Genomic DNA, 19,673 nt, shown 5'->3' on the forward strand with positions numbered 1-19,673 from the left:
GGGGGTCCTCGGGCTTGATATACTTAACCAAGAATTAACACATTTAGAGATTTAGAAAATTACAAATCTTATATAAACCACTCCAAATTAGTATTTTAGCTACTTAAAAGCAATAGTAAATGCTTGGAAATTGTTTAGAACCAATTATCATGTACTACGATTACATATATATTTGTCAAGGGGTACTTGTGACAATGTTTACTATGCTAGGGGGTACTTGGTGAGTACATGGTGTTAAAAGGGGTCCATACCAATATAATGTTGAGAAACACTGGTCTAAAGTAATGAGGTAAAGACAAAATGTCTGTTTTTGATAAACTGAGATTGCTTGCTATTCACTCCTGATGGTAACATCTTTGTTTACTTTTCTAGAGATAATGAGTTTGACTACTTGGAGTTCCGCTTGTGGATTGGCCTGTGGTCAGCTTTCTTATGTCTCATATTGGTGGCAACAGATGCTAGCTCACTGGTCAAGTATTTCACACGATTCACAGAAGAAGGCTTTGCCTGTCTCATTAGCTTCATCTTTATCTATGACGCTTTTAAGAAAATGATCACGTTTACAGATTATTACCCAATCAATTCACATTATACAGTTGGTGATGTTACACTGTTCAGCTGCACGTGCCTCCCGCCAGATCCTAGTAAGTATTTACATGATTACTTTATCTCTGTTATGGGAAGCATGTCGTAATCTACAGAAGTACATTATTGCATCATTTTTGGATTTCTAATTAACACACAGATACAAAACTTGACCTATTTTTTGTCTCTTATGTATGGAAAAGTCCTTTTGGCTGTTTTGTGAATGAATGAATCATAGCAGCTTACACTGCGTACACGTGCTAGGCATTAGCAACTTTATTCAACAAAGCAGTACAAAATGCATTGTTAATGTATTAATAGTTGTAACCTACAACCCAGATTTCTCGATCAGATAACACATGAAGTTGAAGTAAGTGAGCACCTTAATGTATAGAGGTGTGTTTAATGGCAAAAGGTCACAGTACAAGTGGAGTCACTAGGGATCCCTATTCTGTAAACTCCCTAACAAGTCTGAAAAGTAGACAAGTAATGGGATCTTTTCTCACTGAAAACATGTATATCATGTTAAGTTTTCAAAATAAAGCAATCTTTTGTATATAACCGAGTTCTAGCTTATTTTATTGCCTACTGTACAGACTGCCTTTTGTGTGTTTATTTATAGTAGACATGAACATAATAGAAAAAAACTTAAACGACTCAATTATTTAAATTAAAAAAACACACACATTTGTATGATTGTGGTGTCCCCATCGTAAGCAGCAGACCTCAATTCCAGGATTATCCCCAAATCCACCTTCACCTCTCATCTGGTAAAGTTCAGCTTCTACTGGCTGTATGGGGCGTCCGTTACAGGTGCAGGAGGGCCGAGCAGACACAGTCACAGGATATCAATATTACCTTACCTCTGTGTCTCAAGTCTTAACTTAGGAGAGTGAAGCCAGTGCCAGTCCTTCAAGCAGGTAAACCACTCCTGCAGATTCACATAGACATCCTAGAGAATAGAACTACTTCTATTATGTCTTCTTCTGTTATGTCTCATAACATGAAGTGTGCTGTTCAAATGCAGCAAATGAAATGCAAGTTCAAGCCAGTGTTGTACCGCCTTCTTTTCTATTAAATGACAAGGGATCGTGTTTTATAAGTACACATATTGTTTGAGGATTCCCAGTTTTCACCATATCTGATAAATAACATGAGCAAGATAATGGTTCCCAGTGAAAATTAGCATTTCCAAAATACCAGCATGAGAATAATTTTTCATTCAACCTTGTGACTACTATTTCCTGTTGAGCTCGCTACAAACACTGATACCATGACATGTTTAGCTTAGGTACTGTATTTCCTAGCAACTTCTGCATGGTTCAAATACCGCACTACCATTTTACAAGTATTGTTCTCAGGAGACATTGGAATTAAGCAAAAAATTTAAAGAAATAAAATGCAGAAGAAACATACGTGTAATGTTTCACATTTTGACTATTTATGGTGTTGCATTAAATTTGAATAATTGTATTGCAGGTAACAGTTCATTGTTTAATGAGACTACAGACCTCCCCTTTGATTTCTTCTCCACTACTGCTGCCACAACTATGGACTCAGTAAGTATCTATAGGTAGTGGCTGTATGGATCACCATAGCTTTTTGCTGTACTCTGTAAAACATGCAGGTATAGTCCGACCTTGAGTTCTGACTTCAAACCACTTTGAATGCAATGCAACAGGGCCGAAAGGATGAGAGTCTTGTTTCACATGCTAGCCCCAATCGTAAGGTATTTGTTAGTTAAAGGAATACTATCGATTCACATATTTTTTTCAATTGACACAGGAATTGTTTGGGAAGTGCTGCTAAGTACTGGTGTATACATTTTAGTAGCAACGTCTTTGTTTACTATTATCAAAATACATTCAAACTTTACTGACGCCTAAACTGACGGCTGACTGAGCCATGAGGAGAGGGGAAATTCCCCTCACACTTAATCAGTTAACTCTATGTGTAACTCTGCATGTAACAGAGAGAACAGCTGCAGCTTCTGTGTCCTGTGTTTCTGACTGACGTGTCTGAAGAGAGCAGAAGAAATGTAACTAATTGTCACAGCTTTTCATACAGTTTTTGCTTTCAGAGTTTGATATGTTTGATATTTGCTTTCTGTAGTCTGATATGCAACTCTTGCTGTGCATTGAAGCAGACACCCCTTCTGCAATTGATTTGTCCCAATGTAGCTAAATCCTACCCTCAATAAATTACAGCTTTTGCCTCTGATATTTAACATAAAAAGTAGGAAAATGTTTACACAGCTACTTAGACATTATTTGCACACTGTCATTTTAGAACACTTGGGTATCGATAGTATTCCTTTCAGTGGTATTGACTGTATATTTTATTAAAAATAGAGTTGCCTGCACCTTTTATGGGATAATACAGTTGGGAGGTGCTTCTAGCACTTCTTGCACAATTGTGCAGCAGATTGTCACACAGCTTTCATCAACTGCTAGCAGTAGACATCACCCACTGCAACATCCACCAGCTTTTCCAGCAGAAAGTGCAACAGAATGCCTTCAATAGTTTTGCAGATCAGTCCAACACAAAGCATGCACATAAATCGGTTCATCTAAAAATATGTCAATAGTAGCCAGTACCATAAGCTGTGGTCACCTTCTGGGCAGGGTTTTCTTCACTTTAATTGTCATTTCTGTTTCAGCAGAGGATGGAGATTTTCTTAATAGAAATATGGAAAAGCTTTCAATAAAATATATTTAACTAAAAGTGCTGGGCAGCAGTTTATTGTGTACAATTTATATTAATAATACTTTCCCTTCAATGTGGTTGACCAATGGTCTTCCAAGTGACCTGTCACCTCTGTGACCCAATGATATTTCTTTTTCTTTTTAGAATCACAGCCATGAAATTGTCTGGTCTTCTCTAACCAAGAAAGAATGCTTGAAATATGGAGGCCAACTTATTGGCAACAACTGTAAATATGTTCCAGACATCACTTTAATGTCCTTTATCCTGTTTTTTGGCACATACACATGTTCTATGGGTTTGAAAAAATTCAAAACCAGCCGCTACTTCCCAACCACAGTGAGTATCTAATGTATTGCAAACAATAAAAGTATCAATAAGTACAGTATAAATATTATTATGCTCACTTTTTCTTATGCCAGCTTTTTTGCAGAAATGGGTGTAGATAAATCATTGATTGGTTACGGTTAGTGCTTAGCAGAATGCAGGCTAGATAGGGCCACTTCATTCAACTAGTTTCAAGATCAAGAGTGCAATGCCTATTTGATGTTACTGTGTTATTTCTATTTAATTGAAAAGCAGTGTACAAAAAGCATTATGGTTTAAAAATCACATTTGTATACTAATACATTTCAGTTCATGGTAAACCATTTTAACTAGAACTACAACAATGCACATGTAATTTGATATTAATATCATAGCCGATCCCAGGCGGTGATTTGTCAGTCACTCTCGATGCATGGAAGCTGGGGTTTGGCTATATAATATTTCATCACTCAGTACGCTATAGCCGCAATTTACATTGTGATCTATGGTGGTGACAAATATTGTGCTTATGTGTGCAAAGTGCTCCTGTTCATGACTAGAGTGAAGGTTCCAGGTGGGATGGTATCTGGAGATTAGTGAGGAAATGTATGAAGGTGACAACTTATATAGAGCTTTGTATGACAGAGTGAGGAAATTAAACTGGGTCCTTTGGGTAATAGGTAGCTAATGGAGAGATTGGCGAGGAGGGGCTGCCTCAGAGGAGTAGAGAAAAGGTGAATAAGATGGGCAAGTTCAGTAGGAACTGGAGAGGTGCCAGTCTGGTTTTTAGTAGACAGCACCATGTTACAGTTGTCAAGATGGGATATGATTTACCATTAAAATGGATGGAATCTAGCAAACCCGAAAGGCAGTACAAGGCAAATAAACTATGTGTAGTGAAACACATAAATTATTTCTCCCTGCTGGTCAAAATGAGTGGATTCGAGTGACAGGCTGTTAGTGGAGACACCTAGACAATCATTCAGTAGAGTACATTTTTTAAGTACACTCATCCTTGAAAACATGCTGTAACACAACTGTCTGCTTTCTTACATCTTATAATTGTGAAGCAGAAGTATACTTCTTTGTGGAATCAGTTATTTATCTGGTAAAGATTTCCACATCCTGCCTATCCTAAAGACGGGTCACATATTAATGTCTCTGATTTCCTGTTCTGTGTGTGATCTAGCAAACGGTAGCAGCTGTTATAGAAATGCATGTGATGCTTCAGTCCATGGTGAAAGTATTGAAGCAGAACATACCTTAACATTACCTGCAGTTACTTAATTAAAGTAGCAGGTGAAAGAAAATTCACTCAAGCAACCCTTACCAGCTTGACATATTTCCTTTGAGGTCAGCAAAATGGAAACTTTAGCTATATTTTAAGTAAAAGGTTTGTGTTTCACATCTTCTCAAGCTAAAGTTTCTCTTAAAAGAATGTGTGTTCTGTGTTTTCTTAACCTATGGAACTATTTTCTTTAACAATATGTTTTTATTTTTTTAAAAGGGAATTCAGCTTATATTGAAAATAGTCAGTAGGGTAACACAGCACATAAAGAGAGCTGCATGTCAAAGTTCACATCTTGATTTTCGTGGTAATGTTTTGAAAGCATGATAGCTTTGTGTTATGCTTTTGAGACAAACCGTTTTTCAAATGTTTCTTTGTAAGCAGTCAGACATAAAAATACTTTTGTCTTCCTTTAGTTGGCTCCTTAACGATGGAATTGTAACATCGACATTGCCTATTGTTCCTAAGACCCGTAACAATATCTATGTAGGACTGTCTTTTCCAAAAACTGTATCCTATAAGCAATCACATCTAAAGAGACTTGACTCAAGCACTATTTGGAGTTTTTAAAGAAATATGGAAACATTTATTTTTTCTTGTATACAGTATATTCAGATGATATTTCTTCCTGCCTAAATATATCATTCTTTAAGAACACCTTGGAGTTGGCTTACTAAGGTTTAAGAGGTATGGAAAAATACTAAGGAACGTAATTGAGCCAATAAACGTAGACTGATTTTTTTTAACTGTCTGTGGCTAGGTGGCAAAAGTTTGCAACCCTCACCCATGTCAAAATGTATTTTGGTCTCAAAACTTTTTTGTAACTTTTTTGTGTCTTTTTAGAGGTTAGTTTTCCCTCTAGTAATGTTTTAAACCTCTTCATATATTTTATTACATTTGGGCCCATTTTTACCATTGTGCTAATTTCTGTTACCCTTCTTGGAGAGGGTTACCATGGGTCCCTGCTTTCTCGGGAGCTTGAAGAGGGTGACCACACATTACAGTACTTTAAGGTGTGGCCATTGTTAAAATCTCAACCCGAGTGCTTCCACAGTAGTTGCCTTACCTGAGACAATCATGACTATGTGAGTAGTTTTTATTATTTAACATATCATCCATCCTTCTACAATGTATTACATCACAAGAGGTACCACTGACCCTCCTGTCTTCTTTTTATAACATGAAAACAACCGTGAACATTTGTGCTATGAGTGCTTTGGTATTTAATCTGCCTTTTGTATCAAATGTGCTTGATATTTTTGTCGGTCTTTTGTTGTAGGCTAGGAAACTGATCAGTGACTTTGCAATCATTTTGTCCATTTTCATCTTCTGTGGAATCGATGCCCTTGTTGGAGTTGATACACCAAAGCTGATTGTTCCTAGTGAGTTCAAGGTAAGTACAATACATGTATGGTATACCAGTATAGGAAATCCTGTTTACATGTACGTTATATTTGCTGAGCATAAACCTGCAAGAAATTTTTCCTGCCTTGCTACACAGTGTCTTTGATACTTTGATACTGCTGTAGTATGAAAGCAGGAAGAACAGTTTTGTGAATCATACACAATCTGAGACCTTAACATGGCTTAAAGATGTGTTCCACACTGCATATGCTTACACCTAGGGAAGGCAGTTAGTCTTACAGTGCATGCAAGAGAAAAATCTGTAATGGGGATAGCAGTAGCTGATGTTAGATTAAATCTAATTGAAATCTAATAGAATTTTAAATCTAACTGTAATCTATGCATTTTGTTTAAATATTGATTATTAACACCTGATGCTTTTTGGGTAACTGATGGTTCAAGAGTGCAGTCAGCAAAAGTGCAAAAGGTTTACATTGAGCTAATGGTTTTGACTGGATTTAATGGTTTTGACCGGATGTAAAATTTGTTCAATCTTGGAGGATGCAGTTTGGTTCCTTAGAAGTATCCATCTTTAGGCCTTTTTTAGACAGGCATCTGACAGGAGGTGAATTTATTGCCTGTCAGCTGCTCTCCTTCACAGCAGTGCTCAGATATGACATGTCACAGTTGTCTTCTGATGGGTAATGCCAATGGTGTTACAACTGCTGCCATTTAAATTACACCTAGATGGTGCTTGTGAGTGGCAGATGGGACACTGAACTGACCTGACAAGTGTGCAGTTCAGCCGTCCATATGAAAGAGGCCTTAGTCAGCTTTACCATAAATAGAAAAGTGAATGTCCAGATTTACTTGCAGTCTAGGTGTGCATGGGCAGTTATCAGACATTACTGTTTAGTTTGCCATCCCTGACCATAGCATGTCTTTCCATTTGATTTTAATGGCACTGACAATAGTCTGTTAGGCAGCAGTAATGTCAAATGTGCCTGGATAATAGTGGGAAACTTCACCTTATTCAGTGCATGTTCAAAACATTCTTCCTTTCAAGACATAATCAACAAATTTGTGCTCAGGTGTTAAAAATGTAAGATAAAAAAGCATACACCTTACCGTTTCTTTTATATTAGACTCAGAGTCTCATCATACTAGTAATTAGAAACCCTACGAAGCAAGATGAACTGCTTCTGACCTCATTAATCTTTGCAATTTCTTTTCCTTTAAGCCAACAAGTCCCCACCGAGGTTGGTTTGTGCCACCTTTTGGAGGAAACCCTTGGTGGGTGTATTTGGCTGCTGCTCTTCCAGCGCTGCTTGTCACCATCTTAATCTTCATGGACCAGCAGATTACAGGTGTCATTGTCAACAGGAAGGAACACAAGCTTAAGGTGCGTCTTCGATATTGGCTCGCCACATTCCTTAACAAAATTTCTTCACTTCTTTATTAGAGACCACTTAAATATTAAAGAGTTGCTACACACACTATTTATTTATTTATAGTCTGGCAGAGAACTGTTTCCATGCAAGCAGCAGGGTTCTGTTACTGATAATTTCACCAGGAGTCTTCAGTTTCATTCATCCTTACTTTTGCCCTATGCAAATAGTGAGATATAGGCAACGGGTTAAAGTTCAAAACTACTACTGTTTTCCCTTGTGACCATGGTAGCTCCAGTTCAAGATAATCTGTTCTTAGCAGGAGGTAATGCATTTGTGTAGACTATGGATAGAATAACTAATTATCTCCACCCACTGTCTCCCATCTGAGAATAGGTAGAATGAGAGTCATGTTAGTACAATCTGAATACAATTTTCCTTCTTAAAACAGAAAGTATTTGTGATAATTTAGCTTTAAGTGAGCAGCTGTGATTTCTTGTGATGCATAGCTCACTTTATGCCCTGAAAGCCAGGCACACATTTTTAGCCCCCTACACTTTCTTTGCGCAAGACTCCCCAACACTACTACTGCCTACTGAGTGTGCCCCAGTGGCTGACTCTCAAGCACTTTGAGTCCGACTGAAAAAAGGTGCTAGATGTTTTGGGTTTTTTGGTCTTATTTTTAGTATTGACTGGTTGACACATGGTTAATTATACATTATCATCTACTTCTTCCCATTTTTTACATTGTTACATTATTATATTAAAGCGGAATGAAACCCAGCATTTCTTCTTTACTCTAATTTACAGCATATTATATACAACCAGAATTTTTTTTTTTACTAGAACAGCATTCAAAGGGATACACACAGGACTTGAAAGTTTAGTGCAGAGAAATCTGGACACATCCGAAAATGTAGATAATGTTATCTTGTGTTTACTTAAACGTATCTAGTGAGGAATGTGACACATTCCTTGACTGTGCAGAAGCTCCTGGACACAGACAGAAACTCAAAGCATTTCTGCCTTCAATACAAAATTAATAAAACCAGTTATTAATAAAATGCAAAGTCAGCTCTCAATGCAACAAACTGTAATTTCGGGAACTTGTAATTTCTAAATTAATAATAATACTTATGCACAAATGCAAATAGGATAACTGTATGGCATATAAAAAGTAGGAACACATGTACTTATTGAATATTATGTCAGGGTTTTATACCGCTTTAAGGTGTTTACTGCAGCATCCTCTTTCCACATAATATATTACATTGGAGGCTAGTACTTGTTTTTAATTGTACAGTCTTCACTTTTCGTATCTGTTTTGAGCTGAACCGATTAATGTATTACACTATTGCTTGTGGTTCTTGGTATTGTTATCTGCTCTTCCTCTAGATATGGTACGTATATACTGACTGTAATTGTTTACTTGGGAGCACTAACTATTTATTGAGATATTTTTGGATGGTGCTTCCCTTTAGTCATAGTTACCAGTATATTTTTGTCTATCTGCCATTTTGGGTGAATCCCTAGTTAGTGTTAACAACTAGCTGTAGACAAGGAGATTACTAAACAGTAATGAAATCAATTAGAAAGCAGAGCATATTTGAGTAATAAATTAATCGTTCCGCATTTTACATAGATGCAAACGTTTTGCAACCTTCATACGCATTGCCAAGATTTGTTACATTTTTTTTTCTAGCTAAGCTTGTACTACATGAATAATATGATCCATGTAGACACATTATTTTGTGCCCTTGTTAACTGTGTAATGGCCCTGCTTCATGCACCATGGAGCTGGACTATTGTGTGGTCTAACATGTTATATTCCCTATAAAACCTTTCTTTTCCGCAGATCACTTTCCAGGTCAATTAGTGCCTGCTATAAAGGTCTACTACATAAAGAGTAATTCACTGTTACACAGACATCATTCTTGAAAACATAATTGTCTTTTCTCCACTGCCAAAAAACATTCATTCTCTTCCCTGACATTCTTTTGTGTGCAATGTTATCCATTGCTTCCTGAACTCTCAGATTTCTAGTGAATTGCCCCCTTCTTGGTATAGGATAGTGTGCTATTACTGGAACAATGGGAGCATGTTGTAAGACTCTCTGTAGTGACATATGAGTAAATCAGAATATCTCCACCAAGATCACTGTTTTAATACTAAATGACACAAGGTCTTGTTAACAGCAGTACACGAGCATGGTGTGGTGTTTGATCCCACTGTTGTGACTTTTGACTTAATAGTAGCTGAATTGTTCTTGTAAAATTAAAAACATTCCTCTGCATTCTTCCATAGAAAGGAGCTGGGTATCACCTGGATCTGTTTTGGGTAGCTGTTCTGATGATTGTGTGCTCTTTCATGGCTCTTCCGTGGTATGTAGCTGCTACTGTCATCTCCATTGCCCACATCGACAGCTTGAAAATGGAAACTGAAACATCCGCACCTGGAGAACAGCCAAAGTTCTTGGGAGTGAGGTACTAAATAGCATAGCAGATACATATATATGTAGCAGCTAGTAGCTTTCATTTGCTAGTATACCTTCTGCTTCCTAGGTTGGCAGAGATATTCTCATTGACATTACAGCTTTGGAAGCATCAGTATAAGCATATATGTGTACCACTAGCAATTAGGCAACTTTTGGGGGATTTGGTCTCTTCATGGTGCTATTCATTTACTGGTTTAGCTTAAGTTTATATTTATTTTTTTGTTATATACCTTTGTACTTTTAGGGACCCCTTAACACAACATAACACAGCCCCTTATCCCTTTTGCAGGGTTGTATTTCCCAGTAGGACAGTACCTATGAGTGTTCCAGTCTTTGACTAATTCCAGCTCAATTCTTGACATTGAAGGGTTCTGTGAAAGGAGGTAAAGACATCCCTTATGGGGGAATCTTATTGCCCATTTTAATTAAGGGCCTCCAGATATCAATCCTTTCCCAGGAGAATAGTTATAAAGGTACTGTAACGATTTGTGTCAGCAAAGAACAGAATTCTGATTATTAGGTGATCTGCAGTATCACCTATAATGCAGATATATACCTGATTATATGGTGATCTGCAGAATCACCTATAATACTGGTATATAAGAAGCTGATGTGACAACAATAGCAATGAGTGATTGGTGTAACAGTAGTACTGATAGCTTTGACTATACCACCTCACTAGAGGAGCTGGTGGGTACTAACAGTACAGTGCCCCTCACCAGAGTCAAGGGCCCTCTGGTGAGAGTAGAGTAGTCAGACAGATCGGGTTCGGCAACAGACAGACAGATACAGTACAAAATCGGAAGACAGAGACAGGAAGGTATAAGCAAGCAGAGTCGGCAGCAAGATCAGATGGGCAGAGGTACAGAGTCACTGAGCAGAAGTGTAGTCAGAACGAGGCAGAGTCATGCACAAATATTAACACAGTAATGGAAATCTTTAAGGCTATCAAACAATTCCTATCTTGTGTGAAATCCCTTTTTTCCTCCCGGATCAAAGCACACCGGAACTATCTAAGGGTCTGAGCGCTAACACAGAGTATTCGCAATAGCAGACAAGTTGCGAGTGATTCAGCTAGGCTTTTGAAGCAGAGGAGACCCTTCAGGCACGCCCTCCTACAACAACCAATGAGGAGCGGCGAGCGTCTCCTCTGACGTCAGCCGACTGGCCGGTCCGCTGACGCGCCTCCTCCCCGCATAAAGGGCACGCGCGCACGCGACAAAGCAACCCTATGTGCAACTGACACCCTCGTCCTTGGCGTGCTAGATGCCTGAGGCACGGAAACATTGCTAAACAGAGCACTGGAGGCAGCTGCAGTGGTCGCGCTGTTCACCGCAGCCACCTCTCCACCGTTTGTTACAGGTACATTTGTATCAATTTATCATTTTCACAAATAGTTGAATAAAAAAAGTCACTGACAGGTAGAACAATCCTTTAACCACTTGCCGACCGCACGCTAATACCGTGCGTCGGCAAAGTGGCAGCTGCAGGACCAGCGACGCAGTACTGCGTCGCCAGCTGCAGGCTGATTAATCAGGAAGCAGCCGCTCGCGCGCCGATGGCGGCTCGCAGGCTAAATGTAAACACAAGCGGAAATAATCCGCTTTGTTTACATTGTACGGCGCTGCTGCGCAGCAGCCGGGCCGTAAGGCAGATCGGCGATCCCCGGCCAATCAGCGGCCGGGGATCGCCGCCATGTGACAGGGGACGTCCTGTCACTGGCTGCACAGGACGGATAGCGTCTTGTGCTGCCTCGATCTCTGGGGGGGGGGGGGGGAGCAGGTAGGAGAGGGAGGGGGGAATTTCGCGCGGAGGGGGGCTTTGAGGTGCCCCCCCCGCAACACCCAGGCAGGCAGGAGAGATCAGACCCCCCCTGCACATCATCCCCATAGGGGGGAAAAAGGGGGTTGATCTCTCTGCCTGCAACCTGATCTGTGCTGGGGGCTGCACAGCCCACCCAGCACAGATCACTCAAAACAGCGCTGGTCCTTAAGGGGGGGTAAAGGGTGGGTCATCAAGTGGTTAACGACAAAAGTGATTCACAGCATACAAACACAAAAATACCTTTTCTGAAAGTGCTTACATAGCATGTTAAGATAGACATGGGTACATACCTATCCTATGTCGTGGGCAATACAATAGTTAGAAAAACTGTGCTTTTATCCATGTATGAGCCAGTCAAATAGCTCTCCAGAAAAGTAAACAGAACCCAAAACACTTCTATCTGTTTATCTGTTTCTTTAAAGAAACCTGATAAGGACATAGTGCTGGAAATTGTAATTAAATCTCTCCTCAGGGAGCTGAGTAAACCAGATTCTACCTTACACTGACATGGCTACTTTGCACACTTCACATTACAATTGCAACTCTTAAAGTGATGACAAGAACATGAGACTGTACATTTTTTTTATTAACCATAACTACTGCACATACAATACATTATCTCAAAAGCTTATTTTCAATTCAGGTTTGCTTTAGGTAGAAATGCATTAAAAAAAATAAAAAAAAAAGGAGTGACACAATGACAACTTTTTTTTTCTTGTTTTGTGCATTTTTTTGTTTTGTTTTTTACTTTGGGAGGCATTTGAAGTACCCTTATCAAAGTAAATGTTTAAGGTGGCCACTAATGATGGGCAGCACGGTGGCGTAGTGGTTAGCGCTCTCGCCTTGCAGCGCTGGGTCCCCAGATTGATTCCCAGGCAGCTCAACATCTGCAAGGAGTTTGTATGTTCTCCCCGTGTCTGCATGGGTTTCCTCCGGGCACTCTGGTTTCCTCCCACATCCTCAAAAACATACAGATAAGTTAATTGGCTTCCCTAAAATGGGCCATAGACTACGATGCATACATTACATGATACATACATAGACATATGACTATGGTAAGGTTTAGATTGTGAGCTCCTCTGAGGGACAGTTAGTGACAAGCCTATATATTCTCTGTAAAGCACTGTCGGCGCTATATAAATACTAAATAATAATGATCCAATCTTTTTCATCCAATTTGACCAAATGTATGTAGTATTATTAGTAGTAAATTGAATAAATATCTTGAATGGATTCTATAGTCAGTTCCTTTATATTACATAGAAATGGTAAGATTGGATGAAAAACATTGGATCATTAGTGGCCACCTTTATGGTACCCATACATGGTACAATTTTTTCATTTTTTTTCCGATTAGATAATTTTGCTCAATTATTCTGTTAGATTGAATGTAAAGGTTTTTCCAACATGTCCGATCGGATTTGTATTGATAAAACGGGATAATCGTTTGTTTATCTTGATCGAAAATAAAGATTATTTTTGACTTTCATTTGATTCGATCATTTTGGTCGAATAAACTGGAAAATCAAACCTTTTTATTGTACCGTGTATGGGCACCATTAGACTGATGTCTGGACTGATATTGTTCATGCAGAGGAGAGCGCTACTCGCATTCTGTTATTTGACATCCCCGGAGGCGATAAAGGGGGCATTATTGGACAGACATATGATGCTGGTGCACTTAGGAAATGAACCTCATTACAAGTTAGTAGTAGGAATGCTAAATCAGCATTTCAATAATAAATCACATGTTCAGAGCTCTGCATGGAAACTTTTTTATAGTGGGAATGAGCTCTTAATCAAATTGTTGTGATTATTATTATTACTTTTTTTTTTTGATTTTGACTTTGGTTGTGCACATAGTATACATTATTTGACCTTGTAGTATAGGTACATATTTTTGATGTGAAGTGTGTGTTTTTTACTGACAAGTATTTGGCTAATGATTGTTTGTATGTTGCAGGGAACAGCGAGTCACAGGCATTATGGTCTTCTTATTAACCGGAGTGTCAGTTTTCATGGCCCCCATTTTGAAGGTAAAGAAAAAAATGATGTGTTCATGGTGCAGGTGCAAAATAGTAACATACGATTAACGAGGTTGTCTTCCCTGCTCATAAACACGGCAATGAATATTTTAACTTAGTGGCAACATTTTTTTTTGCTTCATTTTTGAACTGGATGAATAAGGATATAGTGTTTTTATTGCTGTCAACAGGGCTTCCCCATAGCCCTCACAACCCCTGAGACTGTGTGGATGGATGGGTGCCCTGCTCTCCATTCTCTCCCTATCTTATTTCTTGCAGTTTCCAGAACAGCGCAGTGGACCTCACCTACTCCAGTGCTTGGCAGTTCTCTATCCCATTTTCAGCCAGTGCATGTGCGGCAGCATATGCATGTCACGTGATATGCACAGGGAGCTGCACAAAGCTGAGCTATGTTGCTGCACATTGTGTGGCAGCAGAGGAGAAAGGACTGCCCCACTGGAAGTAAGTGAACTATACATTTCTTTTGTGTTCTACACTGCAATATGGGATGGTGATGTCTAAAGATCAGTTGCAGGGAATCGTTGCAGAGGAGATTATACACATGTATGGTATTGGATAGGGGAGTGTAAAACTTGTGCCTTTTCTACTGACCAGCATGGTTTATATTAAAACCAAAGAGGTTACAGGGACATGAAATACCCTAAAAAAAGTACCAACCAACTTAGAACCCGAGGCAGAGAGAACATTTTAGAAAAAGTCCAACGATCTAATCCTTGCTGACTTGCCTCACTACGTTTTTCTACAGCATCTCAGCTCTCACAGCTCTCTCCCAGAGAGCTGAGAGCTGTGCTGTGACACAGAGAGGCAGGTTAGGGGTGGAGAGGTGGAGCAGGGCTTGGGGAAGGGGCAGAAGTTGGGAAGGGTTGGATAGAGGCGGGAAGGTGCCACAGTAAGTATTCTGCAGGAGTACCTTTCCCTTCCTGTTAGGATGCCGAAAAGGTGCATGTTGCCATTTGGGGGGGGGGGGGGGGGGCACAGCAGATGGAAGGGGGAACAAAAAGCAGTGCAGAGAGGGCACAGAGGCATGTAATTGAGCAAGGAGCATGCCACGGTGTCCCATTTGTACTATACAATCTGCCTTGAGTACACCTTGATAACATACTAATTGCTAATGGGAATATAAGATTGTAGACTTTGCAGCCTTACATCCTACAGAGTGCTTGCTGGAGGGGGCTGTGGTGCAGAGCAACTGGTTACAAAGCTTACACATCTTTTTTGGACTTCTTGATTTGGAAGAAGTCCCATCACCCCCCCCCCCCCCCTGTATCATGCCTTTCCTTGCTCTTTATTGTGCTTATACCCATCTTAGCCGGGCCTTGCCTGTTCCTATCCATGGCCCTTCTAACCCCAGACTGCTAAAAATAACTTTATTATGAGTTTCTTAGAGAAAATAACTACATGTGTACTTGTGTTTGGTAATTTATTCATCTTTCAGCAACCCTCCCTTGTGTTCTCCATTATGCACCAGAATTTTCCTGCAGGGGAACCGTAGTAAATAACCCTAAATAACATGTGAATGTGATCAGTATTGCCAGACAATAGTGTCTGTGTCTGTTCTTCAAGCCTCATCACTACTGAGCACTGCCTGTTCTAGCACTGTTTGCCTTCTCAGCAAGGGAGGTTGATCTAGCCTGACTGATTAGTTAGTGTTTCTGTGATATCAGTTTTTAATGCTGTGCTAGCACGTTACACTGTTTTAAGAAACTCCAGAGAACCAAGAAAAGATATACCGCTCGACTCACAAAACGGAGACAGTGCTGGAACTAGGGCTGCCCAGCCCGGACTCAATGATAGGTAAAGGAGATCCGCACAATGTCTCAACAATCCATAAGTTTATTCAGGACGTATCCCATGCACATAAAAAAGAAGTACTCCGACTGACATGTTTCGAACCTACATGGTTCTTAATCATGGCTATGATTAAGAACCATGTAGGTTCGAAACATGTCAGTCGGAGTACTTCTTTTTTATGTGCATGGGATACGTCCTGAATAAACTTATGGATTGTTGAGACATTGTGCGGATCTCCTTTACCTATCACTGTTTTAAGAAACTCAAGTATCAAGCTTGTTCAGAAGAATCATGTCTTCAACATTTATCCTGTTTATATGCAGCTCTGCAGTTAATATAATAACTTAATAGTTAATATAAGTATAATAATTACCTTTTTAGTCGTTAAAATAAAAGCTATGGGGGAAAGTCTGAGATCATTTTTTATTGGCTCACTCATTAGATTTAGAAGTAGGCTTCTGAAATGTTTTAAATCCACATAGGAGTTATATAAGTTCAGCAATATTTGTACAAGGCTTACTAATATTTATTTGCAAAACTGGAAGCAGATGTATGTATATTGCTCCATATTGCTGTATTACCTGATAGTCATCATGATAGTCATAGAAATACACCTCAGTGTCTGAACTGTTTACCTCCTTTAATACAGTAATCTCAGTATCTCCCAGTGAGCTGTATGAATTCTGCTCTGTGTGAATTTGTAAAGCCCTGGTTCCTGCTGTCACTCACCTAGAACATGGAAATATGGCCCAAGGCACCCGATCTTCTTCAATTTTAATATAATTCAATAATTTTTCATCTTCTGTCTAAAGAGGATTGGACTTCATTCCAATCAGTAGCTGATACTTCCTTTACGACAAGAAATCTTTACCTTTTCTCTAATAGATCATCAGGGGGTCTGTATGGCTGATAATGTGGTGAAACTCCTCCCACAGTGTGATGTCAGGACCATGGTCATGGTGCATTGTGGGAAACAACGGCTGTTTCCAGCTGCCAAGCAAGCAATAGTTTCCCCTGTGCATATAATTCTCGGTAATGAACATTTTGCACAGATCACCTGGCAGAACTAAAGAGGTCACCACCAGTGATCAATTTTAGAAAGTAAATTGGGGAGAGGAAAGTCTCAACCAACCAGAACAAATCACCGGTAGTACTCACAATGGTGAATGCCAACTTCTTAGGTTTTTTTTTTGAAGGCTCTGCTGTAGATAAATTCTAGATTCTATGGCTCCCCCAAGGTTAATATACTTTTAATTGTATTTTAATACAATTAATATACATACTATATATACAGAGTGCACTCTAAGCTGATCCTCATCGGTGCCGGATAACCGAGACTATACTGTATTATATGAACCCCATCTGGTATCTGCTACTTGTTTGCAGTAATTCTACCACATTTAACATTAGTGGTTCAGTTACTGCCAGCCCCCCCCCCCCCCCCCTTTCCTTGGTGTCAAGTTTCGACTCCTGCACCTTTGCAGTCATCAGTGCATAGTTAAATGAAGGTGAGGGAGTGTTTTGCTGTTTGCTGTGGTCTTTTGAGTTTGGATATTTTTACAGTAATTTGAGCAATCATGTTTTGCATTTGTCTAGTCTTACAATATAATTCTTTTTCTTATTATTATTATATGTGTTTACTGCCAACGACTGTATCATGGTGTTAAATTAAGCCCAGGAAAACTGCAAATAGCAGTACAAATATAGCCACTGAGAGTAGTGTAGACTGTAAGAGTATATTACGCTGCTAGTGGAATAGGAAACCTTGAATGAGGTGTGGCTGCCATCTAGTGGGCTACTGGAACCATGCAGGCATTACAGGGAATGCTATCATGCGAAACTAGCAAAACATCACAGGCAAATTTTTTTTGTGTGTGTTTTGTTTCTCCAGTATTGTAGAACTAATTGTAAATATCTATGCTGCACGTGCCCTTTGTAGCAAGAAAAGAAAAAAAAAGAAGTGACCTGGGAAAATGCAATATAATTATATGCACCTGACGTGTTTCATACAGCTTTGTTGCCAAGGTCACAGGGATTTGGCAAGCAGCTTAATTAACTTATTGTGAAAAGTAATTTCTGCTGCAGTTGGGAGTTAGTGATCTTACAGAACACTGTGAACACTAATAAGACGCCATATAAATTAGAACTTGCTGATGAAAGGGAAAACTTTAATTCCATTTTAAAGTGATTTGGTAGTTGCCGTGTTTGAGAAAAAATGGATGAATATGTGATGGATATATTTTAGCCTGGGCTTGCTTATTTACAAAACGCTGAATAAAAATAAGTCGATTCAGGACAAAACTGAAAACACATTGACGTACTAAGCAGGATGACACCTGATCTGTTATTTCTGTGTACAGACGTTGAGAATCATTTTTCACTCAGCATGCTCATCATCTGTTCTGCGCATTTGAGGAGACCCCCTATAGGACAATATGTGTGGCTAGATGATTGCTGTATTCATTTTTGTTTCTGTATTCAGAAGAAGGTGATTCTGTAATGAGGTCATGTGAGGTAAAGCAAAGTGAAGCTGTGACTACTTCTTCAATCAGCTTCTGAAGTACAGGGGAATATGAAGAATAACAATTTATCTGTACATAACTAGATGTTTGAAGTGAGCACTGCTTCCCTTCCTTTCATTGACTAAATCACCCACTCTTTGTAGCTTAAAGGGAACCTGAAGCGAGTAAAATTATTTAAAATGAATACTTGACGTAGCTGCAAATGAATATTATATACTTACCGCACAGTCAGTTCCTCTCAGAAGCTCACCATTTTCTTGTTACAGTGATCCCTTCCAGTTCTGACAATATTTTGTCAGAACTGAAAAATACCAGTTGCTGTCAGTTATATATCAGCAGCTGTCAGTTACAACTCAATGTGCAATGTAATGTCCATGTTTCCCTATGGCTCAAGTGGGCGATATTACAGTTTAACAGTGTGCTGACCAGGAAGCTGTTATGGGGTAATGGCCATTTTTAAAATGGAGGATGGAGAATTCGATTGATCACATTGGTCACACAGGACGCAGGAGAGGAGAAATTGATTGAGAAGTAGACCTCACAGGAGGTAAGTATGAACTGTGTATGGTTATTTTGACTTTTAATTTTCAGTTCAGCTTCTCTTTAAAGGAAACCTGAGATGAGAAGAGTTTGGAGGTTGGCAGGTTGCCATCTGCAGTCCGTTTATAGGACCATTATAGCAAAACCTTTGACCTGTCTGTTACTTGTATACTGTAGTCATTCGTATACCTGTCAAGTCTTGCCAGGTGAAAGGGACCAAAGAAAGTTTGTACTCTAAAAAAGGGCACAGCTGTAATTTGGGCGCCCATAGAAGCCGCTAGTACAATATTGGTAAAATTACCCATATTCTACCATTGTGCACTGGCTAACACGGATAGTAGAATATTGGTAATTTTAGTGATAATCTACTATCACTTTACCTAACCACCTAATCTACTAACACTAACCTATCCCCCCATCAATATCTGGGCCGCTATCTCCACTGCTAACGTGTCCCTCTGCCAATCTTTGTGCTGCCTACCACCGCTATTAGTCACTGGGAAATTGTGTTTACAAACTGTGTGGGGCATGGAGGGAGTTCAAAGGTCATGCACTTGTTGGTCTTTAAAGAGGAACTCCAGTGAAAATAATGTAATAAAAAAGTGCTTCATTTTTACCATAATTATGTATACATGATTTAGTCAGTGTTTGCTCATTGTAAAATCTTTCCTCTCCCAGATTCACATTCTGACATGTATTACATGGTGACATTGTTACTGTGGGCAAATTATGTAGCTGTTTCTATCTGGTCTGGCTTTAACAGACAGCTGTAAGCAGCTATTTCCTGTCTGAACATTGTTACATTGTGGCAGTTTGCCCAGAGTACCATACCCTACGGTACCA

General features: G+C 39.4%; 1 protein-coding gene across 9 annotated transcripts in view; it reads left to right on the forward strand.

Annotated features, from left to right (window-relative positions):
- The window catches only part of SLC4A4 (solute carrier family 4 member 4), a 403,790-nt gene that overhangs the window by 342,399 nt on the left and 41,718 nt on the right, over positions 1-19,673 (forward strand). For all 9 annotated transcript variants that reach the window (XM_068233367.1, XM_068233376.1, XM_068233372.1 and 6 more), the window contains 7 exons: positions 373-644; positions 2,065-2,144; positions 3,436-3,627; positions 6,162-6,275; positions 7,467-7,628; positions 9,919-10,097; positions 13,896-13,968. In XM_068233367.1, coding sequence (XP_068089468.1) covers positions 373-644; positions 2,065-2,144; positions 3,436-3,627; positions 6,162-6,275; positions 7,467-7,628; positions 9,919-10,097; positions 13,896-13,968 — 1,072 coding nt within the window. The remainder of the gene's footprint in view (positions 1-372; positions 645-2,064; positions 2,145-3,435; positions 3,628-6,161; positions 6,276-7,466; positions 7,629-9,918; positions 10,098-13,895; positions 13,969-19,673) is intronic.

This window comes from Hyperolius riggenbachi, chromosome 1, assembly GCF_040937935.1.
Source record: "Hyperolius riggenbachi isolate aHypRig1 chromosome 1, aHypRig1.pri, whole genome shotgun sequence".
In the NCBI taxonomy this organism is placed as follows: domain Eukaryota; kingdom Metazoa; phylum Chordata; class Amphibia; order Anura; family Hyperoliidae; genus Hyperolius; species Hyperolius riggenbachi.